Raw genomic sequence first — 26,553 nt, 5'->3', positions numbered from 1 at the left:
TGCCCAGGTGGCCCTGCCATGGTGCCAAGCTGGCATTTTGTACGTGTGCACGCGATTGAGCCGGGGACCTCCCATAGATATTTCATAGAATTTACAGTACGGAAGGTGGCCATTCGGCCCATCGAGTCTGCACCGACTCTTGGAAAGAGCACCCTACCCAAGGTCAACACCTCCATCCCATCCCCATCCCCATAACCCAGTAACCCCACCCAACACTAAGGGCAATTTTGGACACTAAGGGCAATTTATCATGGCCAATCCACCTAACCTGCACATCTTTGTGACTGTGGGAGGAAACCGGAGCACCCGGAGGAAATGCACACACGGGGAGGATATGCAGACTCCGCACAGGCAGTGACCCAAGCCGGAATTGAACCTGGGATCCTGGAGCTGTGAAGCGATTGTGCTATCCACAATGCTCCCATGCTGCGATTGGGCTGGGGGAACATTGATGATTTTATTTGTGGGCCTCAGATATCAGGATGCCATTTAAAAATGCCGTCCCAATCTCGCTACAACAGGTAGTTCCAGCGAGCGGAGCTCCCCTTTGTAAATAAACGGGGCAATAAGCGGCCTTGGCCGCACATTCCCCAGTCAGGGCCCTTATTCAAAAGGAGAAGCGTTGAATAGCCACGTGTTTGTCGGCACTGAGTGCCAGGAAACACGGGGCTAAACGCGCCTGCTAAGGGACTTTGTTCTCTTTTGGGAAGTTTGTGGCCAATATTTATTTTACCTACCTATTTTCAAAATAAATTTAAAGTACCCAATTCATTTTTTCCAATTTGAGGGCAATTTAGTGTGGCCAATCCACCTACCCTGCACACCTTTGGGTTGTGGGGGAGAATGTGCAAACTCCACACAGACAGTGACCCAGAGCCGGGATCGAAGCTGGGACCTTGGTGCCGCGAGGCAGCAGTGCTAACCACTGTGCCACCATTCTGCCCGTTTTACCTACTTATAATACAATTCTTACTCCCCGAAGAGTCTCCCGGGCTCGGGCCGGAGTATTTATGGTCCATGGGGCCCTTGGCTTTTAGGGTGCAGCTCTGGCCCCTCATCTGGAGAGATCATATTCAGGTGAGGCCACAGGGACTCTAATGTTACAGACCCCTTGGCCTCTGGTCAGATTATAACAATCAGAATTGCTGAAAACGTGGTTGTTGACTTATAAATGACAAATTGGTAACAATGTGGAGAATGGAATTTCGGAATGTGAGGATTTATCTCCTCGCAGACAGTTTAGAGTGGATATACCAACACATGAAACTGCGCCATTCTAACACTCTGGCTATCAGATGGGAATGATGTACCCACCCTACTTAGTTGAAATGAGTTGTGATATGCAGTTGAGTTGGTTAGAGGTGTCATTTGGAATTAATATCACTCTTCCGCTATGCATAAAAGAAATTCACCCCTTTGACATGTTCGTTTGGATGAGGATCTTAAAAGCCAGATGCTCGCGACTGCTGTATGTATGAAAGATAGAGTGAGTGGAAAGAATTTTAGTGAATTAGTCCAGGAGATGATAACTAACATTACTGTGCTCTGTGTATTTTTCACTGGCTATTTTTTTGCACTGTTATAGCAGGGCTCATGATGACGCTCCACTGCCTTCCTGTGAGGATTAGCTTTGAGCAGTGTTTGATTTTTTTGATTTGCTTTGATTTATTGTCACATGTACTGAAGTACAGTGAAATGTATTTTTCTGCAGCCAAGGGAAAGAATAATTAACAGAGTACATTGACAAATGGCACATCGACAAACAGTGATTGGTTTCAGTGTGGAACAAGGGGCCAAACAAAGCAAATACATGAGCAAGAGAAGCATAGGGCATCGTGAATAGTGTTCTTACAGGGAACAGATCAGTCGAGGGAGAGCCGTTGAGGAGTCCTGTAGCTGTGGGGAAGAGGCTATTCCAATGTCTGGATGTGCGGGTCTTCAGACTTCTGTACCTTCTACCTGATGGAAGAGTCTGGAAGAAGGCAATGCCTGGGTGGGAGGGGTCTCTGATAATGCTACCTGCCTTCCTGAGGCAGCGAGAGGTGTATACAGAATCAATGTGAGGGTGGCAAGCTTGTGTGACACGTTGAGCTGAATTCAGCACACTTTGCAGTTTCTTGCAATCTTGGACCGAGCAGTTGCCATACCAAGCTGTGATGCAGCCGGATAGGATGATCTCTATGGCATATCTGTAGAAGTTTGTGAGAATCGATGCAGACATGCCGAATTTCTTTAGCTTCCATAGGAAGTAGCGACGTTGTTGGGCTTTCTTGACTGTTGCATCAACGTGATTGGACTAGGACAGATTGTGATGGTGACCCCCAGGAACTTAAAGCTAGACGTACAACTGTCACATTTGAGATTTTCCCCCCTCGGTTGGTGAATTTAAATCTAGGTGATGGGTGAGCTTGCCTGCTGGCTGGAGAGCTGGTGAGAGCCTTGTTTTAATTCTGTTGGGGGAAGGCCCACTATCAGGCACTTATGTATTCGCCGTCTGGCCTTCACTGATATTAAAGACCACAGGGGGGTGGGAATTCCACCTCCAACCCCCACCCCCAACACCACCCCACCCCTGAGAGCTGCTGGCAATCAGAGACCAGTAATTGTTCATTGCCATTAACACTTCCTGGAATGCTAGCAGCTGCCGGCAATGCATCCACCAGAGGCTCAGGATCAATGAGGGACCCCAGGCCAAAATGTAAGTGAAGGTGCAGTGGGGTCACTGGATGGCAGCTGCTGGGGTGGCAGGCAAGGCAGAGGGCTGAGCAAAATTTAGGGTGTTTGCGTTCAGGGACCTCCCTTCTCTCTCTTCCCCCCCCCCCCCCCCCCAATCCCCTCCATACCACCCCCCCACCTGCATGATGACGAGTCCCTTGATTGTATGCTGAGTGCCTTTAAATGAGGGTCCACCCCCTCAGAGCCTACAGATTTGGTTCTTGAGCTCCTCCGTGTGGCAAATCCCCACTTTAGGGCCTCAATTAGAGTCCATACGGGAAGACCATCCATGAGTCTTTCTACCTCGGATTTCCTCGGCCAATTGTGGCATTTTCCCGCCCAGATAAATACCCCCCCCCCCCCCCCCCCCCCCGGCCTCCAAACGCATGCTGGGTGACATTAAATTCCACCTTGCGTGTCTGTGCTATACTACAGCTAGCCACCACGCAAATCAAAGCTCCATCTTCCAATAGCTTCTTTTTTAATGTGGCTCACAAAACTTCAGTTTAAACACTAAGTGGGAAAAAATTATTGATAAGAAACAAGTTGGTGATTACCATATTGTTTACGGCACGATTCTGAGCAGTGATTAATTTTCCAGGATCTCCCACCCTAAACAAACAAACAAAATCAATATTACAACACAGAATCACAGAATTGTTATGGTGCAGAAGGAGATCATTCAATCCATTGTGTCTAGTAATTAATTTAGTAATTATCTGGTGCCCTCTTGAATGCCTCAGTTGAACTTGCCTCCACCACACTTCTAGGTTAAAGTATAAAGGTTATTTTAATAATCTCACAAAATCCCAGGAATATTCATAAATGCTTGGCAGTTATTTAATTTTCTGCTGAATTAGGAAAAAAATGTTTTAGAAAATTGAGAGTCTGTTTTGCTTCCATTTCCTGGGGTATGTGTTAAAGTATTTTTCCTGCATTGTTATAAATTGACTGGAAAAATCAATTCTATTCTGTGTCCACAATAATAACCATGCTATACAGGTGATTTCACACAGTTATCAAATACCTTTCAAATAGCTCCTATTTAGTGGCCACCAAATTACATACAACCAGATTTTGCAACTAACAAATCAGAGGCCAAAATCTAAATGGCATCAGATTAGAACAGTACAGCACAGAACAGGCCCTTCGGTCCTCGATGTTGTGCCGAGCAATGATCACCCTACTCAAGCCCACGTATACCTATCCCAGTAACCCAACAACCCCCATTAACCTTATTTTTTAGGACACTAAGGGCAATTTAGCCTGGCCAATCCACCTAACCCGCACATCTTTGGACTGTGGGAGGAAACCGGAGCACCCGGAGGAAACCCACACACACACGGGGAGGATGTGCAGACTCCGCACAGACAGTGACCCAGCCGGGAATCGAACCTGGGACCTTGGAGCTGTGAAGCATTTATGCTAACCACCATGCTACCGTGCTGCCCATTGCTACCGTGCTGCCCATGGATAAAATTGATTATTTTTTTTGTTTACCACACCTTCAAGATAGAATTGTTTTCCGGCAATTAAACCATTGTGTGCTTCATCGGAATCAGCTTCTCCCACTATTCTCCTTTTAGGCATTTCGCAAACACCAAATTGTGTGATGTTACCACCCGTATCCTGCCCCAAGCACCATCGCCCCCTCTCCCCAGTGAGCTGTAATGTTTCCTCATCCCTCAACCAACTATTACATTTAAGATCCTCATCCTTATTGGTTCAACTCCACCTCGTCCTGCCCTAAGCCTGCAATCTTCAGCCCTCCGGGTCATCTCCCAGCTCTCTGTCTCCCCCTTTCCCTCCTTTTTAAAATGTTCTCAACCCATCTCTTCAATCAAGTCTTTAGTCAACCCAACCAATCTTTCCCTACCTAGATTTCCTGCCTTCGGACGGAGTTTACATTACGTATATTACAAATAAAAGTTTTTGGATTTCAAAGTATTTTAATAGCATGAAAAATAAAGTGAGTTCATGTAAGCTAGAAAACCTTCGTATTTCAGATTCTTTTGCATTTTATATGCTTCCAGCTATCACATTCATTCATCAGGTCACCATGCCTACAATCATTTCTTTTTAAATTGAGCTATTGCTCTGTGCTTGTTGACATCCCTCAAGATTAAGAGACATCTGGTAAATATAAACAAAATACTATACCAACCTGACAACATATATATTCTGAAGCCACCACTTGAGAGTTAAGGCACGTGTTGATAATGCATTCATTGGTGGGATCAGACCACGTTTCTCCCTCCTAAGAAGGAAACATGCAAATAGTAATAAATGGTATAACAGTTATTTCCCATACATGTCAAAATAAAATCTCTACCTTGCACCATAAGGGGATTTCCCCAGCCTACACTCTGGGATCCCATGAGTGTGGAGAATCTCTTAAAGCCAACAGTTTCCTTTACAGGTGGCCATTCTTACCCTCCTGGTTGTCCAACATTTAGTATATCCAGGAGATACCAGGGAAGTGGGTGCAGTTCCTGGAAAATCACCCCAGGATAAATTCTTCCGGTAAGCTGTCACAATCATTAATTTCAGTAAAAATTCTTAAAATAAGAAGTAGTTTGCACATTGGACAAACATCGGCATTTAAAAGCCTTGAATGGCACTGTCCAATAACTAGCAGTTTAAAGCAGTGTCTTTGTCTCTGTACATGGAAAGATTCTACTTGGTTTCTCTCAGTCTTGCTGTCAAAAGCTTAGTAAGGTAACTTAGTATGTTTAACCGATGCAGGAATTATTTTTCATACAAAAATCAAAAAATGAATAATCCTGTAATTCCCACGGAGAATTATAAAATTTGGGTGATATTTTTGAATGGTTTGCTTTGTGTTTGACTCTTTGGTTGTGGATTATTGCATTGAAGGTGAACTGAGGTATTTTGCAAAAAGTTAAATTTGTTGTGACGACAGCAGCTTTATTTGACCGTGGGAACAAGAGTTAGGTTTACTCAGTAATGAACAAACAAGTGCGCCATCTGACCCAATTTAATGGTTTAGAAGTACTGGTGCATAGTATATGCATGAAATATTCACCACCGATCCTAATGCAGCTACATTCCCTATCTGTAAAGGGGACACGTCTGACTCAAAATGCTAACTCTCTTTCTCTTTCCACGGATAGTGCCAGACCTGCTGAGCATTTCCAGCACCTTCTGCTTTCACTTCAGATTTCCAGCATCCCTAGATTTTTCTTTAATTTTACTTAGCATTTCAACTCTGACCTTGTCGATGAAACACTGTACATCTTTCAGACATATCCACAGTGAAATTAGAAACCATCTTGCAAATGTATATAATTGACTGTCGAAATGCAATGTCATTTTAGTTTTTCTAAATAAGGAACTATATTTTCTCGCACAAAACCAAGTGCCAAATGTTATGTTGGAAACCGTGGGAGAAATTCACCGAAGACTTACGTGACGCCAATTACCGGCGGGCAAAAGCGGCGCTGGTGACTCCGGCGCAGGGGCCTGCTTTTAAGGCCTAAATCTGCCGTCCCGAAAGGGCCAGCAGCGGAGTGACGCTGTACGCGTCAGTTTCAGCCGCTGCAGAAGTGGCGTGTTGGAGGGGGGAAGGGAAGGGGAGGGGGGGGGACGGGAGGGTAGCGGCGCTGGAGGGGGGGTAGCGGCGCTGGAGGGGGGGTAGCGGCGCTGGGGGGGGGTGTAGCGGCGCTGGAGGGGGGTGTAGCCGCGCTGGAAGGGGGGTAGCGGCGCTGGAGGGTGGGTAGCGGCGCTGGAAGGGGGGTAGCGGCATTGGAGGGGGGGTAGCGGCGTTGGGGGGGTAGCGGCGTTGGAGGGGGGTAGCGGCGTTGGAGGGGGTAGCGGCGTTGGAGGGGGGTAGCGGCGTTGGGGTGGGGGGGGTTGGGGGGGTGGGTTGCGGCGTTGGGGGGGGTGGTTTGCGGCGTTGGGGTGGGGGGGTTGGGGGGGTGGGTTGCGGTGTTGGGGGGGGTGGTTTGCGGCGTGGGGGGGGGGGGAGCATCATCCTTTGCCCCCATCATCGCCACACCCACAGCAGGGTTCCCGAGAGGCCCTGCCCATGAGCCTCCTTGCACTACCAACCTGACCCCACCTCTTGCACATCAAACCTGATACTGCTCCAGCACTGCCCTTTGATTGGCACTGCCAGGGTGGTATGGCATTGCTGGGCCATGTCCCTCAAAGCCCGGATGTTACCCTCACCTCCGAGTCCCTGACGCTGGCAGGTGAAACTTCCTTCGACCCCAGAAACAACAGCGTTAAGCTATTTAAATTTAGTCAATATGGTTATCAGATTCACGCCCTTGAGCTCCCCATGGCATTAAACCCCTCACTTAATATTTTACCTCACTGACGTGACATGCATGAATCAGTCAAGGGGATCCCCCCAGGGGAGCAATGGTAAATATGAGAACCCAGCCCGGGAGTGGGGCGGGGGGGGGCAACATGACCGGGCTGTGCCATGGACTACCCACTGTGCCATGGGTAGGCTTGCCCCGGCCATGCCAAACTGGCAGCATCAACATGTGCCGGGGAAGTGTAGGTGCGGATCATCTGGGAGCCCCGTTTAGGGTAGGTGGTGCGGGGGGGTTCCCATTATGTGTTCTGGTGGTGGGGAGCCCCTGATGATTGTGACGTGGGGAGGGGGGGGGGGGGGTGAAGAGAGGGAATTGAGTCCCTCTGATGCTTGTGCGGTGGGAGTGGAGGGGTAGGGGACAGAGACCCTGATGCTTGTCCTCTGTATCCATTGGAGGGTGAGGGTGGGCAGTTACTTCTAGTTCAGATCGCTGTGCCCATTAAAGGTGGCACCCTGTGGAGCCAACCTTTCCGGCTCTGTCACACTGCATGCCCCACCACGCCGCAACCCACCCCCCCCCAACGCCGCAACCCACCCCACCAATGCCGCAACCCACCCCCCAACCCCCACACCCCCCCAACACCGCTACCACCCTTCCCCCCCTTCCCCCCCTTCCTCCCCTCCAATGCCGCTACCCCCTCCCCGTCCCTCCCCACCCCTCTCCAACGCCACGACCACCCCTCCCCACCCCTCTCCAATGCCGCTACCCCCCTCCCCACCCCTCTCCAATGCCGCTAACCCCCCTTTCCCCCCTCTCCCCTCCAACGCCGCTACCCCCCCTCCCCACCCCTCTCCAACGCCGCTACCACCCCTTTCCCCCTCTCCCCTCCAACGCCGCTACCCCCCTCCCCACCCCTCTCCAACGCCGCTACCACCCCTCCCCACCACTCGCAACCCCTCTCCAATGCCGCTACCCCCCCTTCCACCCTCCCCCCTCCAACGCCGCTACCCCCCTCCCCACCCCTCTCCAATGCCGCTAACCCCCCCTTTCCCCCCTCTCCCCTCCAATGCCGCTACCCCCCTCCCCACCCCTCTCCAATGCCGCTAACCCCCCTTTCCCCCTCTCCCCTCCAACGCCGCTACCCCCCTCCCCACCCCTCTCCAACGCCGCTACCACCCCTCCCCACCACTCCCAACCCCTCTCCAATGCCGCTACCCCCCCTTCCACCCTCCCCTTCCACCCTCCCCCCTCCAACGCCGCTACCCCCCTCCCCACCCCTCTCCAACGCCGCGACCCCCCCCTCCCCACCCCTCTCCAATGCCGCTACCCCCCTCCCCACCCCTCTCCAATGCCGCTAACCCCCTTTCCCCCTCTCCCTCCAACGCCGCTAAACCCCCCCTCCCCACCCCTCTCCAACGCCGCTACCACCCCTCCCCACCACTCCCAACCCCTCTCCAATGCCGCTACCACCCCCCCTTCCACCCTCCCCCTTCCCCCTCCCCCCTCCAACGCCGCTCACCCCCCCTCCACCCCTCTCCAACGGCCGCGACCCCCCCTCCCCACCCCCTCTCCAACGTCGCTACCCCTCCCCAGCCCTCCCAACCCCTCTCCAATGCCGCTACCCACCACCACCCCCCTACCCACCCCCCTCCCACCCCTCTCCAACGACGCTATCCCACCACCCCCCCCCTCCCCACTCCTCCCACCCCCTCTCCAATGCCGCTACCCCCCCCTCCCCACCCCCTCCCAACCCCTCTCCAACGCCGCTACCCCCCTCCCCACCCCTCCCAACCACTCTCCAACGCCGCTACCCCCCTCCCCACCCAACCCCTCTCCAACGCTACCCACCCCTTCCCCCCTCCCCCCTCCAACGCCACTACCCCCCTCCCCACCCCTCTCCACCCCTCTCTAACGCCGTGACCCCCCCTCCCCACCCCTCTCCACCACAGCTACCCCCTTCCCCACCCCTCCCAACCCCTCTCCAACGCCGCTACCCCCCCTCCCCACCCCTGCCAACCCCTCTCCAACGCCGCTACCCCCCTCCCCACCCCTCCCAACCCCTCTCCAACGCCGCTAACCCCCACCCCACCCCCTCCAACCCTCTCCAACGCCGCTACCCCCTCCCCACCCCTCCCAACCCCTCTCCACATGGCCGCTTCCCCCCCTCCCCACCCCTCCCAACCACTCTCCAACGCCGCTACCCCACTCCCCACCCAACCCCTCTCCAACGCTACCCACCCCTTCCTTCCCCCTCCCCCCTCCAACGCCACTACCCCCCTCCCCACCCCTCCCAACCCCTCTCCAACGCCGCTACCACGCTACCCCCCCACTCCCCACCCCTCCCAACCCCTCTCCAACGCCGCTACTCAACGCCGCTACCCCCCCCTCCCCACACCCCTCCCAAACCCCTCTCCAATGCCAAAGCTACCCCACCCCTTCCCCCCTCCCCCTCCAACGCCACTACCCCCCCCTCCCCACCCCTCTCCAATGCCGCGACCTCCCCTCCCCACCCCTCTCCACCGCCGCTACCCCCTTCCCCACACCTCCCAACCCCTCTCCAACACCGCTACCCCCCCTCCCCCACCCCCTCCCAACCCCTCTCCAACGCCGCTACACCCCTTCCCCACCCCTAAACCCCTCTCCATCGCCGCTACCTCCCTCCCCACCCCTCCCCACCGCTCTCCACCCCTCTCCAACGCCGCTACCCCCTCTTCCCACCCCTCTCCACCCCTCTCCAACGCCGCGACCCCCCTCCCCCTCCCCACCCCTCTCCACCACCGCAACCCCCTTCCCCACCCCTCCCAACCCCTCTCCAACGCCGCTACCCCCCCTCCCCCACCCCTCCCAACCCCTCTCCAACGCCGCTACCCCCCCCTCCCCACCCCTCCCAACCCCTCTCCAACGCCGCTACCCCCCCTCCCCACCCCCTCCCCAACCACTCCTCCAACGCCGCTATCCCCCTCCCCACCCCTCCCAACGCCGCTACCCACCCCTTCCCCCCTCCCCCTCCAACGCCACTACCCCCCTCCCCGCCCCTCTCCACCCCTCTCCAACGCCGCGAACCCCCTCCCCATCCCTCTCCACCGCCGCTACCCCCTTCCCCACACCTCCCAACCCCTCTCCAATGCCGCTACCCCCCCTCCCCACCCCTCCCAACCCCTCTCCAACACCGCTACCCCCCCTCCCCACCCCTCCCAACCCCTCTCCAACGCCGCTAACCCCCCTCCCCACCCCTCTCCAACGCCGCTACCCCCCTCCCCAATGGTTGACGCCGTTATAAACCTACTTTGATTTTCCGTGGCCACGTCGGCGGGACTTCGGCCCATGCGGGCCGGAGAATTATTCACCCTATAAATAACATGACATCCCGCCGGCGCCAGCTGTTCTCCTTGGTGGCCGGCGCGATTTGAACAACGCTGTTTTATGGCGGGTCGGATAATTCCTTACATGGCGGGAGCAGGAATAACGCCGCCGCCGGCCGATTCTCGGACCCTGCGTGGGGTCGGAGAATTTTGCCATTTGGAAAAGAAAGAATAGATGAGAGCGGAATCAATAGAACTTGGGCGTCCATCTATCGGTGAGATCTATGGTGAATATACATGGAAATCGAACGTGAGCTGTGGGTTCATCCTGGCTAGCATTACTTAAGGCTGATTCAGAATTGTCTTTCCTGTATGTTGTGTATATCTGACCTCGTCGGTATGTAAATGTCCAGCCATGGAAAAGCCGACAAATGCTGTACATGGTCTAGGTACAGATTGAACTTTTTTAAAAAAGTATGTATTTTACAGAACTCCAGCAACGTTGGCTGGGTCCACATTTATTTCCTGTCCCTAACTACCCTCAATTTCAGAGGGCATTTGATGTCCCGAATGGATTTTATCTAGTTGTATAATTCCTATGAGCTTGTAATATGGGCGGCAAGGTAGCACAGTGGTTAGCACTGTTGCTTCACAGTGCCAGGGGCCCAGGTTCGATTCCCAGCTTGGGTCACCGTTTGTGTGGAGTCTGCACGTTCTTCCTGTGTCTGCATGGGTTTCCGCCGGGTGCTCCAGTTTCCTCCCACAAGTCCAGAAAGACGTGCTGTTAGGTCATTTGGACATTCTGAATTCTCCCTCTGTGTACCCGATCAAGTGCTAGAATATGATGACTAGGGGCTTTTCACAGTGACTTCATTGCAGTGTTAATGTAAGCCTACTTGTGACAATAAAGATTATTATTATTATTAGCATTTTAGTGGCCGATTGCTGCATATCTGTGTCCAAAGGGTGGTGGAGTTGGAGCTTTGGTCTTGGTTGCCATGATATTTTTGAAAAAGAGGGTGTAAACTGAACAAGTTAACGTTCAAGGTACGTTGAGGTTCTTGGTGTATTACAAGGCTGGCAGAAGACATATTTATTTCAAAATTAAAACATATTCATTCATCAGTCATTCAGCAGATGTGCCACTTGCATGCAGCATGCTCGCTGAATAACATCCTCATAATTGTATTTGATAAAATAAATAAATTCATTGCACGATAATAGAGGTGAGATTTTTGTGCAGTCAACCAAAAACTGTTCAGCTTCTGGCATCATCAGTGTAACAATATGGAAGTGATGTACATGTATAAGTTCATCAACACTTACATTTTTAGGATCTCCTGAACTATCTGTGCAACCTGTAAAAAATGAAGGAGAAAAACTCACTCTCTGTACATTATGCTTCCACAAGTTAACAAATTAAAATAACTTTTAATGAAATATGTATTGCTTTAATTAAAGGTTTCCCATTTGTCAAGTAGTTCATACATTACATTTAAAATAAATAAACTTACATGTGTTAACACATGTGGTCATGTTTTCAGAGAGCATCATTCCTTGTGGACAAAAGCAACCTTCTGACAAAGGGTACAATTCCTGGCCACTGATCAGCGTGCTGAAAATGAAAGTAATATATTAATGTCCCATTAGCTGATCTCCAATAGTCCTGCTCATGTTGTGGGGAGTGGTGTTCTAATGCTGATTTGTATACAAGGGAGGTGCACTTCACCATTAAAAGTACTGGGGAGAAAAGTGGTGACCAGTTCAGAAAGGTTTTGTTGTTGGGTCTTTGAAAACACATTTCTGACGTATTCCAGCCCTTCTCGCCGGTTGGGTCTTCCGGTCCCGCCGATGGTGATACACTCCCTCGCGTTCTCCAGCGGCCTAGCATGTGGGATACACAAAACCCCATCGACATCGGTGGGACCGGACGATTCCACCGCCAACCAATGACAGGCTAACTTTTCAAACCAGATGTTTTAAATTAAAACTTTTCCAATGCAGAGTGACCTCAGCTGTTACTCTCTTGTCAGATACACCGTCAGGTGGAAATACTTACTTATTCTCACAACAATCATTGTCCTGATGTTCACAAGACTTATAAATGAATCCTTCAGGGCAGGTATAATCTTAAAAGCAAACAAAAATGTGTGCTGAAGGAATGCATAGTATCAAGGTAGTCACTAGAAAATAACAAGTGGCAGCCATTAATAAATGATCATGATTAAATTCTGACACACCATATTGACATTTCTAAATTTTAACCACAATTTGTGAATGTTAATAATCAAAGAACGTCCTATGTTATCGCATGAATGTTTTATTTTACAATGAAAGATGTGATTACATCACAGGTACACCTTCCTGGATAACTTTCTGTATTGTACATTAGCATCTTGAGATTCTCCGGAATTCCTTCCAAAACCTCACCTTTACCTCTCTATCCTTCTTCATGATGCTCTTTAAATCCTACCTCTTTGACCAAACTTTAAGCCATTTTGCTCTCATCTCCTTTTCTGATGTAAAGTCTATGGGTGTGATTTGACAAAAGAGAAACAGAAGTCCCACTTTGTGAGCGTTTAACGGGGTGTGGACCCCCCCCCCACAATTACACGGAACTCTGCTTTTTTGGGCCTCAGTGGGTAATGTCCCACCGAGGAGGCACATCTTCATTTCCATGCCATGGTGCCAGGCTGGCAGTGCCAAGGTGCCCAGGTGGCATTAGGGGCACCAGGGTACCCCCCTGCCCTCCCACCCGGGACCCACTCACAAGTGGAAGCATTTTTGCTATATCAACCCGTTATATTCTAAAAGATCACTTGTTAGGTCATCCTCCAGTTATTTTTCATGGGAAAGTGCCAGAGGGCTGGATTCTCTGGTCGCCGAAATCACGTTTGGCGATTGGCATGAGAATCACATTTCCAGACCAAATCGGGTGTGGCGTCGCTTTCGCAATGCTCCGCCCCCTCCAATATGGCATATTCTCAGAATACGCCACGCCACGTATTGATGGCCTCAGGACATTGCCTGAGGCCCACCCCCGCTGCTCTGCCCCCGGCTAGCCTGTTTCTGACGGCGCGGGACACGTGTGATCTCATCCGTCGGGAACTCAGCATGGCGGGTGCGGACTCAGTCCAGCGCTGCCACAGTTGGGGGAGAGCCGATCCGCGGGTAGGGGGGACTTCATCAGGGGCTTGGGGCACTGTGGGGAGGGCCGGCCGAAATGGGGGGTCTATTTTGCGTGCCGGGTCCGCGAGCGGCTGCCGCCATGCACGGCCATGAACCCGGCAATTCTCCGGGCCGTACCGGCAGCTGGAGCCGGGTGCTCTACCAAATCAGGGAATTGGTGCCCGTTTTACCCCATTCTGTCTGCCGTAAAATGCCACCGTTCCCACGCCGGCGTGTGGACATAGCCCCAGAATCGGAGAATCCAGCCCATGATCTTTCCAATCTTTCTGGACAGGTATAATTTCAAGAACTTAGGATGAGATGTTCTGGCCCCCTGTCCCGACACAAGAAGTTCCCGCCCGTCGTCAATGAACCTTTCAATGGTGGGCTGGACTGGAACATTTTGCACAGAGATTAATAATACTTACTGCACTGTCCGTTTGTAAAGTTTCTCCAATCTACACAAATGCCTCTATCTGCACAAGCAATGGCAGAAGCCTGTAGGCTGGAACAGTCAAATTTTGATGAGTTTGTATGGCAATGGTCAAAGAGACACGAGTTGTAAAAGAGATCAAAGTCTTCTTGATTCTGTTTCCTGCAATCTTCAAATGCTCTACATGGTGGGAAAAAAATTAAGGACATAATTAAAGTACAGCAATAATTATTTGGTTACAGCTCTAATAAACTCTGAATTACATAACACCACAGGTTAAATTTGGCTGACGGTCATTGGTTAATATACAGACCAATTGTCAGATGCAGTACGGTTGCTGGTAACCTCCCCAACTAAAAATAATCAAAAATGCATTCTGCTAGAAACAGAGACAAGGAGGAATTTTTTCCCTTGGAGGGGAGTGAATGTGTGGAATTCTTTACCACAGAGCGCTGTAGAGGGTGGGCTGTTAAGCATGTTCAAGGCCGAGATAGGCCGATTTTTAATCAGATAACGAATCGAGGATTATGGAGATAAGGCGGGAAAATCGATGAGATCTTGAGATTTATCATATCAGGTCAGTCATGATCTCATTGAATGGCCAAATTCAGCTCTTATGTCTTAAAAACCGCAGAATGTTGTTCATGGTTGCCTTTTTTGTTCTCTGTGGGAAATAATATTTAAACGTATATCTGGAAGCTTGCAGTTGCGGGCAAGAATTTCTTTAACAATTTCTTTCCTTCCAGTGTAGGTGTTGGTACTAAAGTATAGTTCATCGGGTGTCAATCACATGGCAGCACCGTGTTCAAATGGGAAACCTCCAACAGGAATCTAGCCAGTGAGAGAGATTTTACTTTGGAGGCATCGCAACCAAATGCAATTCTCCCATCGTGTGATGTTTACATACTGGCTTGTTTGGGCTCACTACACTATCTGAATGGAAGCAAGTGTCTTGTTTCTTTGGGGAATTTGAGGTCCCAAGAGCATCTCGACAACAAGGACTCCTACATCAGACTCTATTTATTGACTACTGCTCTGCCTTCAACACCATAATCCCAGCCAAGCTCAGATCAAAGTTGCAAAACCTAAGACTTGGCTCCTCACTCTGCAACTGGATCCTCGACTTTCTGACTCACGAGCCACAATCGGTAAGAATAAACAACAACACCTCCTCCACAATAGCCCTCAATACTGGGGCCCCGCAAGGCTGCGTACTTAGCCCCCTACTATACTCCCTGTACACACACGACTGCGTGGCAAAATTTGGTTCCAACTCCATCTACAAGTTTGCTGACGATACGACCAGAGTGGGTCGGATTACAATACAGGAGTGATAATATATTGGTGTATTTCCTATACCGGTTCCTGCAGAACCATACAGTCGATCCTCAGACTGCTTAATGTCTCGGCATATAAGGATCCAATGCACAATTTGGATATTCCAGAATTGGAGAAACAAATGTTTGGTAAGCTATATTTTTATAAGCTCTGATATTTTTGCAATTTTAAAGATTCTTCCTCAAAAATGCAAGAGCCTGTTTGCTTTGCTGAGTATGAAATCACCATTGAAGATTGTTTTCAAGATGAACCCCGAGGCATGGTTATATATTTATTGAAATGAGGAGACAACTAAGAGAATGAATTGGAAAAGGACAATTAAGAATACTGCAATAGAAACCCCTGTGCAAAAGCACAGGCATTAATTAGTAGAAACATATTAGCTGATTTCTTCTGATGTAATAAAGGTTGTCCTGATGATGCAGTCGACTCAGATCCATCATAGTAACTGGAAGCACCAAAAGAGATTTTAACATAAAACTGAAACATCAGCACCAGAATCAGCTGAAATATGATTAAATCTGAAGCAATGAGTTCTCCGGTTAATACTCCAACTCATCAATTGTGTGTCTTGAGGTATAAGTGAGGTAGCAGCTTATGGAATCTAAAATAACAGCACAAAGCAGTTTGCCTCATACTATTCATACTATATCTATTATATTTACATACATATATATCACATATCGATTCATGATTCCATTTCGCATACTTTCCCAACAGTAGTTCACATAGTGTGGCTCCAGGGTGGCATGTTGAGGGAGGAGGTGGACTCGTAGTGCAAGGCAGGTTTGTCGGAGTTGATTGACAGTATGGCTTTTTAGGATCAAAAACCTTCCAGTCATTTGCAGTAATGTGGCAGCAGTCTGGTGGCAGAATCTCTCCATTCCTTCTTGCACACTCAACAGAACTTTCATCCACGCAAGAACCTTTGGGGACAAAATATATTGTTTTGTCAGTTAGAATTATCTGCTTCTGAGAAAAACGACTTATCAACAGACAGTGAATGATTAAACCACATGATTCTTACTTCATCTTTCAAGAGGTGAGTAAGACTGAAACTGTAAATTACACATACCACACTGTCCTTGGGTATTGTTCAGAAAGTATTTTTGAGATAATCTAATTCGAAAGGAATCGCCAAAAGCAATTATGCTCGCTTGAATGTCAGGAATAGAAATAAATATATTCTGACGCTTGGAGTGTATGTTGATTCCATTCAAACTGTAGGGTACAGTCACACTTTCACCATCAAAAGTGATCTGTAAAGGAGAACTATTTTAAAATCCTTAAATAACTATAGTATTTCAGTGTACATTGCATGTAATGTATTGTGGTAATTGAGACATACACTGTTCCAGCTATTCGATTTTTTTTACTATGTTCTGCTCATCCATCAAGCCTATCCTTGCTCACTTACATTGACTGGTTCATTATCACTCACCACCCCATCCTATCGCTATATTTCCTGAACCACCTCCACCCTATCCCCATTCACTCTTGGACGCCCCATTCCTCCAAAGCCTGCCCTTTTGTGTCTCATTCCCTTCTGCGCAGTCCACTGTTAGTGGCATAGCCTTCAACCACGTGGGTCTTACTCTCTAAACCTCTCCAATTCCATTCCCTCAATTCCCTGCTTTAAAAGCCTCCTCCTCCAACTTAGCTAAGCTTCTAACCAGCCTGCAAAAAACTATGTTTTGCCTCAACTTGATAACTGTGCCCAATATTTTGCACCACATTTTTAGGAAGGATGTGAAGGCATTATGAGAATGATTCCAGGGATGAAGGATGTCAGTCATGAGGATGGATTAGAGAAACTGGAGCTGTTCTTCGAGAAGGTAAGGTAAAGGTAAGAGAGAAACAGAACTAACCTTTCAGATTGATGATCTTTCAGAACTACCGTTTTTACTTTATGCCCCTATTTCTAAAGCCCAGAATCCCAAACGTATTCCCAATCTGCCTTGCCACCTTCAAAGGTTTGTGCACATATACCCACAGATCCCTGTTCCTGCACCCTTTTTACCTGAAAGTGACCTGAAATATTCATTCTATTCCTCTCCACAGATACTATCTGAGCTGCTGTGAACTTGAGTAAAGGTGCAGAGGATATGGGAAGAGTTTCAAAAGTATTTGTCTCCGTATTCACAAAGGAAAAGAATGATGCGGATATAGTAGTCCAAGAGGAGCTGTGTGAAATAGTGGATAAAATATTCATAACGAGCAAAGAAGTGTGAGATGATTTGGAATCCTTGTAAATGAATACGTTCATAGGCCCGGATGGATTGTTTCCCAGGATTTTGAAGAAGGTCAGGGAGGAAATATTCTGAGGATTATTTTCTCATCTTCACTAGACACAGGAGAGGTGCTGGATGACTGGAGGAATGCAAATGTGGTTCTGTTGTTTTGAATGGGTACAAAGGAAGGCCAAATAATTATTGGCTGGTTAATCTTATTTCAGTGATCGGCAAAATCAATCCCGAGACTAAATAAACTGTCATTTAGAAAGTCATCGATACATCAGGGATAGTCAGCTGGCTTTGTTCAGGGAAGGCCATGCCTTACAAATTTGATTGAATTCATGAGGAAGCGACAGGGAGGATCGATGAGGGTAGTGTAGTGGATATTGTCTACAAGGATTCTAGTAATCATATGACAAGGTTCCACATGGCAGACTGGTCAAAAAGATAAGAGCCCATAGGATACAGAGTACTGTGGCAAATTGGATCCAAAGGTGGCTTAGTAACAGAAAACAAAGGGTAATGGTTGATGGCTGCCCTTGCAAATGAAAAGCTGTTTCAAGTGGTGTTCTGCAGAGCTCAGTGTTGAGACTCCTACTGTTTATACATTGTTTTGGACATGAACGTAGGGGACATGATTGGGAAATTTGCAGATGTCTCAAAAATTGGCCGTGTAGTGGAAAACGCAGAGGATAGCTGTAAGCTCCAAAATGATACAGGTGGGTTAGTGGAGAGGACAGGAAAGTGGCAGATAGAGTTCAACTCTGATAAGTGTGAGGTAATACTCTTTGGGAGATCAATCAGTAAAAGGGAATACACAGTAAACGGGAATATACTGAAAGCGGTACTCTCACATGACAAGTGCTACTCTCTGCCTTCTACGACCTAGCCAGTTCTGTATCCATCTTGCCAGCTCTGATCCCATGTGACTTCACCTTTTGCATCAGTCTGCCATGATGGGCCGAATGGCCTCTTTCTGCACTATAAATTCTATGAAATCTATGAGGACATGTCAAAGGCCTTTCTGACGTCCACATAGACAACATCCGCTCCCCTACCTGCATTAATCATTTTTGTTACGTCCTTGAAAAACTCAGGTTAGTGAGACACAACCTCCCCTTCACAAAACCATGCTGCCTCTCGCTAATATGACCATTTGCTTCCAAATGGGTGTAGATCCTGTCTCGAAGAATTCTCTCCAGTAATTTCTCTACCACTGACATAAGGCTCACTGGCCTGTAGTTCCCTGAATTATCCTTGCTAACCTTCTTAAACAAAGGAACAACATTGGCTAGTCTCCAGTCCCCCAGGACATCACCTAAAGACAGTGAGGATCCATGCAGATAAATGCTATTACGCAGCAATGAGTTTGAATCTGGAATGTGCAACCTGAGAGTCTGATAGAGGCAGATTCATTGATGGTTTTCAAAAGGAAGGTGGATAATTATCTGAAGAGACAGATTTGCATGGGGAGAGGGAAGGGGAGTGGGACTAATTGTGTGGCCCTTTCAGGGAGCTAGCATGGACATGGCAAACAGAATGGCCTCTTCTATTGATACAATAATTTTATGATCCTTCCATGGCTTGATGTCTATTTTCCAGACGCCTATCGTTATATGCCATGTACTATACTTTACATTCAGGGGCTTGATTTTAACCCATTCAAAGCCTGTCCACTCATACAAAGTTAAAATCAGGTCCAAATAATCTATAAGTGTGGCTTGTTGTTTAGTCGTGTTGTACTTACAATTTGCGGAACCCCAGTTGTAATAGTTACGACACTTTCATTGTAATACATGGTTATTTCTCTTGCACAAGACATGGGCAGGTGTGGAAAACAATAATAATTATCTACTTGAACCGAGAAATTGTATTTTGGAACTCGTTCTTCCATAAGCGTGTAAGTGCAGTTATCAAAGAAATCGTACTGCGTACCACCAAATGTGAGATAGTGTGGGTCTCCCCATACTTGACATTGGCCTAGAAGAGTAAAAGCAGGCTGTTAATGATTCTAAAAGTGCCTTAAGTAACGAAAGTCAATTCAAACGAATCATGATACTTACAGTAACAATCCCATTTCGGACAACCATTTGCATCGACAATCTTGGAAGGTTTCAGACACGTGGGTTTCGGACCTGAATAACATGGAGTTGTTGGTAGCTCTGTGGCACTTGTGGATACAGTTGTTGTCTGTTCTGTGGTAACTGTAGATGTGGGTGTCTGTTCTGTGGTGACTGTAGTTGTGGGTGTTGTCTGTTCTGTGGTAACTGTAGTTGTGGGTATTGTCTGCTCTGTGGTAACTGTAGTTGTGGGTATTGTCTGTTCTGTGGTAACTGTAGTTGTGGGTGTTGTATGTTCTGTGGTAACTGTAGTTATGGGTGTATGTTCTGTGGTAACTGTAGATGTGGGTGTCTGTTCTGTGGTGACTGTAGTTGTGGGTGTTGTCTGTTCTGTGGTGACTGTAGTTGTGGGTATTGTCTGTTCTGTGGTAACTGCAGTTGTGGGTGTTGTCTGTTCTGTGGTAACTGTAGTTGTGGGTGTTGTCTGTTCTGTGGTGACTGTAGTTGTGGGTGTTGTCTGTTCTGTGGTGACTGTAGTTGTGGGTGTCAGTTCTGTGGTGACTGTAGTTGTGGGTGTTGTCTGTTCTGTGGTGACTGTAGTTGTGGGTGTTGTCTGTTCTGTGGTGACTGTAGTTGTGGGTGTTGTCTGTTCTGTGCTAACTGTAGTTGTGGGTGTTGTCTGTTCTGTGCTAACTGTAGTTGTGGGTGTTTTCTGTTCTGTGGTGACTGTAGTTGTGGGTGTTGTCTGTTCTGTAGTGACTGTAGTTGTGGGTGTTGTCTGTTCTGTGGTAACTGTAGTTGTGGGTATTGTCTGCTCTGTGGTAACTGTAGTTGTGGGTATTGTCTGTTCTGTGGTAACTGTAGTTGTGGGTGTTGTCTGTTCTGTGGTAATTGTAGTTGTGGGTGTTGTCTGTTCTGTGGTGACTGTAGTTGTGGGTGTTGTTTGTTCTGTGGTGACTGTAGTTGTGGGTGTCAGTTCTGTGGTGACTGTAGTTGTGGGTGTTGTGTGTTCTGTGGTAACTGTAGTTATGGGTGTATGTTCTGTGGTAACTGTAGATGTGGGTGTCTGTTCTGTGGTGACTGTAAATGTGGGTGTTGTCTGTTCTGTGGTAACTGTAGTTGTGGGTGTTGTCTGTTCTGTGGTAACTGTAGTTGTGGGTGTTATCTGTTCTGTGGTGACGGTAGTTGTGTGTGTTGTCTGTTCTGTGGTGACTGTAGTTGTGGGTGTCAGTTCTGTGGTGACTGTAGTTGTGGGTGTTGTCTGTTCTGTGGTAACTGTAGTTGTGGGTGTTGTCTGTTCTGTGGTAACTGTAGTTGTGGGTGTTGTCTGTTCTGTGGTGACTGTAGTTGTGGGTGTTGTTTGTTCTGTGGTGACTGTAGTTGTGGGTGTCAGTTCTGTGGTGACTGTAGTTGTGGGTGTTGTCTGTTCTGTGGTAACTGTAGTTATGGGTGTATGTTCTGTGGTAACTGTAGATGTGGGTGTCTGTTCTGTGGTGACTGTAAATGTGGGTGTTGTCTGTTCTGTGGTAACTGTAGTTGTGGGTGTTGTCTGTTCTGTGGTAACTGTGGTTGTGGGTGTTGTCTGTTCTGTGGTGACTGTAGTTGTGGGTGTTGTTTGTTCTGTGGTGACTGTAGTTGTGGGTGTCAGTTCTGTGGTGACTGTAGTTGTGGGTGTTGTCTGTTCTGTGGTAACTGTAGTTATGGGTGTATGTTCTGTGGTAACTGTATATGTGGGTGTCTGTTCTGTGGTGACTGTAAATGTGGGTGTTGTCTGTTCTGTGGTAACTGTAGTTGTGGGTGTTGTCTGTTCTGTGGTAACTGTAGTTGTGGGTGTTGTCTGTTCTGTGGTGACTGTAGTTGTGGGTGTTGTCTGTTCTGTGGTGACTGTAGTTGTGGGCGTTGTCTGTTCTGTGGTGACTGTAGTTGTGGGTGTCAGTTCTGTGGTGACTGTAGTTGTTGGTGTTGTCTGTTCTGTGGTAACTGTAGTTGTCGGTATTGTGTGTTCTGTGGTAACTGTAGTTGTGGGTGTTGTCTGTTCTGTAGTAACTGTAGGTGTGGGTGTTGTCTGTTCTGTGGTGACTGTAGTTGTGGGTGTTGTCTGCTCTGTGGTAACTGTAGTTGTGGGTGTTGTCTGTTCTGTGGTAACTGTAGTTGTGGGTGTTGTCTGTTCTGTGGTAATTGTAGTTGTGGGTGTTGTCTGTTCTGTGGTAATTGTAGTTGTGGGTGTTGTCTGTTCTGTGGTGACTGTAGTTGTGGGTGTTGTCTGTTCTGTGGTGACTGTAGTTGTGCGTGTCAGTTCTGTGGTGACTGTAGTTGTGGGTGTTGTCTGTTCTGTGGTAACTGTAGTTATGGGTGTATGTTCTGTGGTAACTGTAGATGTGGGAGTCTGTTCTGTGGTGACTGTAGTTGTGGGTGTTGTCTGTTCTGTGGTGACTGTAGTTGTGGGTGTTGTCTGTTCTGTGGTAACTGTAGATGTGGGTGTTGTCTGTTCTGTAGTAACTGTAGTTGTGGGTGTTGGCTGTTCTGTGGTTATTGTAGTTGTGGGTGTTGTCTGTTCTGTGGTAACTGTGAATGTGGGTGTTGTCTGTTCTGTGGTAACTGTAGTTGTGGGTGTTGTCTGTTCTGTGGTAACTGTAGATGTGGGTGTTGTCTGTTCTGTGGTAACTATAGATGTTGTCTGTATTGTTATATTTCTTGTCATACCCGTAGTCTGTGTGGTAGCACTTGTGCTTGTTAAGAGTGGCTGACAGCAGACTCTTATTCTGTAGTCCAAACAGGTTAAATCACCTTCAGAATTCTGCGGATTATAAGTACAGACAAGTCCTGTTTCTTTATCGCATGTCACGTTATCTTTCATCTCACTTATTGGAAGCTGGGCAAATTTGAGAGCCTCACATCTAATGGCTGTAATTTTATAAGGAGAGAAAGGACACAGCGGGCTGTGCATTTGGTTTAATAATTCTGTGTCTGCTCTGTTCTGTAGAGTAGGGGTGTTTTCATTGAACCACATGGACCATTCACCATCACAATCCGATTCTGTAAGATATGGATGACAAAGGGAAAATTATCAGAAAAAGAACAATGATTTCGGAATGTGTTACTGTTAACTGACTATATCAGACAATGCCAATAGGACTTTAAACTAGAGATTGGGGGGGGGGGGGGGGAAGGGAAAGTCAGGGAACCAAGAGGTGAAGGAATCAGTGGGAAGCGTAGCTTCTTAGGATTACAAAAAATCACAAATAGACAGAGCTCAGGAGAGGTTACAATAGTCCCCGTCTCATAAAATATGACACAGTGTATGGAAAGGCTCAGTAAACCAAGGTCCACCACACTAAGAAAACAAAAAGGGACAGTCAATAGGGAATTAAAGGTGCTATATTTAAATGCCCGCAGTGTACGGAACAAGATAGATGAGCTTGTGGCCCAGATTGTGACTGGCAGGTATGATGTGGTAGGCATCACAGAGACATGGTTGCAGGGGGTTCAGGACTGGCAGTTAAACATCCAGGGATTTACAACCTATCGAAAAGACAGAGAGGTGGGTAGAGGGGGCGGGGTTGCCTTGTTAATTAGAAATGAAATTAAATCAATAGCACTAAACGACATAGGGTCAGACGATGTGGAGTCTGTGTGGGTAGAGTTGAGGAACCACAAAGGCAAAAAAACCATAATGGGAGTTATGTACAGGCCTCCTGACAGTGGTCAGGACCAGGGGCACAAAATGCACCACGAAATAGAAAGGGCATGTCAGAAAGGCAAGGTCACAGTGATCATGGGGGACTTCAATATGCAGGTGGACTGGGTAAATAATGTTGCCAGTGGACCCAAAGAAAGGGAATTCATTGAATGTTTACAGGATGGCTTTTTGGAACAGCTTGTGATGGAGCCCACGAGGGAACAGGCTATTCTGGACTTAGTGTTATGTAATGAGCCAGAATTGATAAAATATCTTAAAGTAAGGGAACACTTAGGAAGCAGTGATCATAATATGGTAGAATTCAGTCTGCAATTTGAAAGAAGGAAGGTAGAATCAGATGTAAAGGTTTTACAGTTAAATAAAGGTAATTACAGGCGCATGAGGGAGGAACTGACGAAAATCGACTGGAAGCAGAGCCTAGTGGGAAAGACAGTAGAACAGCAATGGCAGGAGTTTCTGGGAGTAATTGAGGACACAGTGCAGAGGTTCATCCCAAAGAAAAGAAAGGTTATCAGAGGGAGGATTAGGCAGCCATGGCTGACAAAGGAAGTCAGGGAATGCATCAAGGCAAAAGAGAGAGCCTATAATGTGGCAAAGAGTAGTGGGAAGTCAGAAGATTGGGAAGGCTACAAAAACAAACCGAGGATAACAAAGAGAGAAATAAGGAAGGAGAGGATCAAATATGAAGGTAGGCTAGCCAGTAACATTAGAAATGATAGTAAAAGTTTCTTTAAATACATTAAAAACAAACGGGAGGCAAAAGTAGACATTGGGCCGCTCCAAAATGACGCTGGTAATCTAGTGGTGGGAGACAAGGAAATAGCTGAGGAACTTAATAAGTACTTTGCGTCAGTCTTCACAGTAGAAGACATGAGTAATATCCCAACAATTCAGGAAAGTCAGGGGGCAGAGTTGAATATGGTTGCCATCACAAAGGAGAAGGTGCTAGAGAAACTAAAAGGTCTGAAAATTGATAAATCTCCGGGCCCAGATGGGCTACATCCTAGAGTTCTAAAGGAGATAGCTGAAGAAATAGTGGAGGTGTTAGTTATGATCTTTCAAAAGTCACTGGAATCAGGGAAAGTCCCAGAGGATTGGAAAATCACTGTTGTAACCCCCCTGTTCAAGAAGGGAACAAGAAAAAAGATGGAAAATTATAGGCCAATTAGCCTAATCTCAGTTGTTGGCAAAATTCTAGAATCCATCGTTAAGGATGAGATTTCTAAATTCTTGGAAGTGCAGGGTCGGATTAGGACAAGTCAGCATGGATTTAGTAAGGGGAGGTCGTGCCTGACAAACCTGTTAGAGTTCTTTGAAGAGATAACAAATAGGTTAGACCAAGGAGAGCCAATGGATGTTATCTATCTTGACTTCCAAAAGGCCTTTGACAAGGTGCCTCACGGGAGACTGCTGAGTAAAATAAGGGCCCATGGTATTCGAGGCAAGGTACTAACATGGATTGACGATTGGCTGTCAGACAGAAGGCAGAGAGTTGGGATAAAAGGTTCTTTTTCGGAATGACAACCGGTGACAAGTGGTGTCCCGCAGGGTTCAGTGTTGGGGCCACAGCTGTTCTCTTTATATATTAACGATCTAGATGACGGGACTGGGGGCATTCTGGCTAAGTTTGCCGATGATACAAAGATAGGTGGAGGGGCAGGTAGAATTGAGGAGGTGGGGAGGCTGCAGAAAGATTTAGACAGTTTAAGAGAATGGTCCAAGAAGTGGCTGATGAAATTCAACGTGGGCAAGTGCGAGGTCTTGCACTTTGGAAAAAAGAATAGAGGCATGGACTATTTTCTAAACGGTGAGAAAATTCATAATGCTAAAGTGCAAAGGAACTTGGGAGTCCTAGTCCAGGATTCTCTAAAGGTAAACTTGCAGGTTGAGTCCGTAATTAAGAAAGCAAATGTAATGTTGTCATTTATCTCGAGAGGCTTGGAATATAAAAGCAGGGATGTACTTTTGAGGCTTTATAAAGCACTAGATAGGCCCCATTTAGAATACTGTGAGCAATTTTGGGCCCCACACCTCAGGAAGGACATACTGGCACTGGAGCGGGTCCAGCGGAGATTCACACGGATGATCCCAGGAATGGTAGGCCTAACATACAATGAACGTCTGAGGATCGTGGGATTATATTCATTGGAGTTTAGGAGGTTGAGGGGAGATCTAATAGAAACTTACAAGATAATGAATGGCTTGGATAGGATGGGCGTAGGGAAGTTGTTTCCAATAGCAGGGGAGACTAGGACGCGGGGGCACAGCCTTAGAATAAAAGGGAGTCACTTTAGAACAGAGATGAGGAGAAATTTCTTCAGCCAGAGAGTGGTAGGTCTGTGGAATTCATTGCCACAGAGGGCGGTGGAGGCCAGGACATTGAGTGTCTTTAAGACAGAAATTGATAAATTCTTGATTTCTCGAGGAATTAAGGGCTATGGGGAGAGAGCGGGTAAATGGAGTTGAAATCAACCATGATTGAATGGTGGAGTGGACTCGATGGGCCGAATGGCCTTACTTCCGCTCCTATGTCTTATGGCTTATGGCTTATGGCTTACACCTATAAATTTCAATACGAACATTTAACTCTAAATCTGATATTTACAATAAAAAGAGTGGCTACAGTACAGTATTGTAGCCACAATTTTACAAGGCTGTGCCAGCTAAAAGGAGAGGAGTTCCTGCATTTGCTGATATCCAAGTAAATCCCACCTGGTCGTTCTTGAGGCATTTCTAAATATGCAGGCATCATAATAAGATATCTCTTAAGCGTTATTATTTTAGATAGGGCTCCACCCATGTCCATAAAGAACTCTGGCGTCTAAATTCTCTTGGGGTGGTGTTGGTCACAGAACGTTTCTATTACAGAAGTCTTCATCGTTTTCTGGATGTTAACAGCCAATCTTTAGTGGCTACTTGTAACTTGTACACCGATGTACAATGAAGGTTTCTGCACTCTAGGTCTTAATCATAAAATTTACAGTGCAGAAGGAAGCCATTCGGCCCATCAAGTGTGCACTGGCCCTTGGAAAAAGCACCCAACTTAAGCCCATGCCTCCACCCTATCCCTGTAACCCAGTAACCCCACCTAACCTTTTGTACATTAAGAGGCAATTTAGCGTGGCCAATCCACCTAACCTGCACATGTTTGGACTGTGGGAGGAAACTGCAGCACCCGGAGGAAACCCATGCAGACAGGGGAGAAAATGCAGACTCCACACAGACAGTCACCTGAGGTCGGAATTGAACCCGGGTCCCTGGAGCTGTGAAGCAGCAGTGCTAAACACTGTCACTGTGCCACCTTCGTCTTAATACGT

General features: G+C 47.6%; 1 protein-coding gene across 1 annotated transcript in view; it reads right to left on the bottom strand.

Moving 5' to 3' along the window:
* LOC119973790 (mucin-2-like) overlaps positions 1–26,553 on the bottom strand; it is a 99,586-nt gene that overhangs the window by 2,288 nt on the left and 70,745 nt on the right. The window contains exons 31-40 of the mRNA XM_038812214.1: positions 19,540–22,572; positions 19,224–19,456; positions 16,318–16,501; positions 15,952–16,168; positions 13,900–14,084; positions 12,363–12,432; positions 11,818–11,918; positions 11,630–11,661; positions 4,880–4,972; positions 3,273–3,327 (exon numbers count right to left, since the gene is read on the bottom strand). Of these exons, the coding sequence (XP_038668142.1) occupies positions 3,273–3,327; positions 4,880–4,972; positions 11,630–11,661; positions 11,818–11,918; positions 12,363–12,432; positions 13,900–14,084; positions 15,952–16,168; positions 16,318–16,501; positions 19,224–19,456; positions 19,540–22,572 (4,203 nt within the window). The remainder of the gene's footprint in view (positions 1–3,272; positions 3,328–4,879; positions 4,973–11,629; positions 11,662–11,817; positions 11,919–12,362; positions 12,433–13,899; positions 14,085–15,951; positions 16,169–16,317; positions 16,502–19,223; positions 19,457–19,539; positions 22,573–26,553) is intronic.

This window comes from Scyliorhinus canicula, chromosome 11 (genome assembly GCF_902713615.1).
Source record: "Scyliorhinus canicula chromosome 11, sScyCan1.1, whole genome shotgun sequence".
Classification (NCBI taxonomy): domain Eukaryota; kingdom Metazoa; phylum Chordata; class Chondrichthyes; order Carcharhiniformes; family Scyliorhinidae; genus Scyliorhinus; species Scyliorhinus canicula.
Note: the sequence above shows the minus strand (reverse complement) of the source record. Positions and strands in the feature narration are given on the sequence as shown.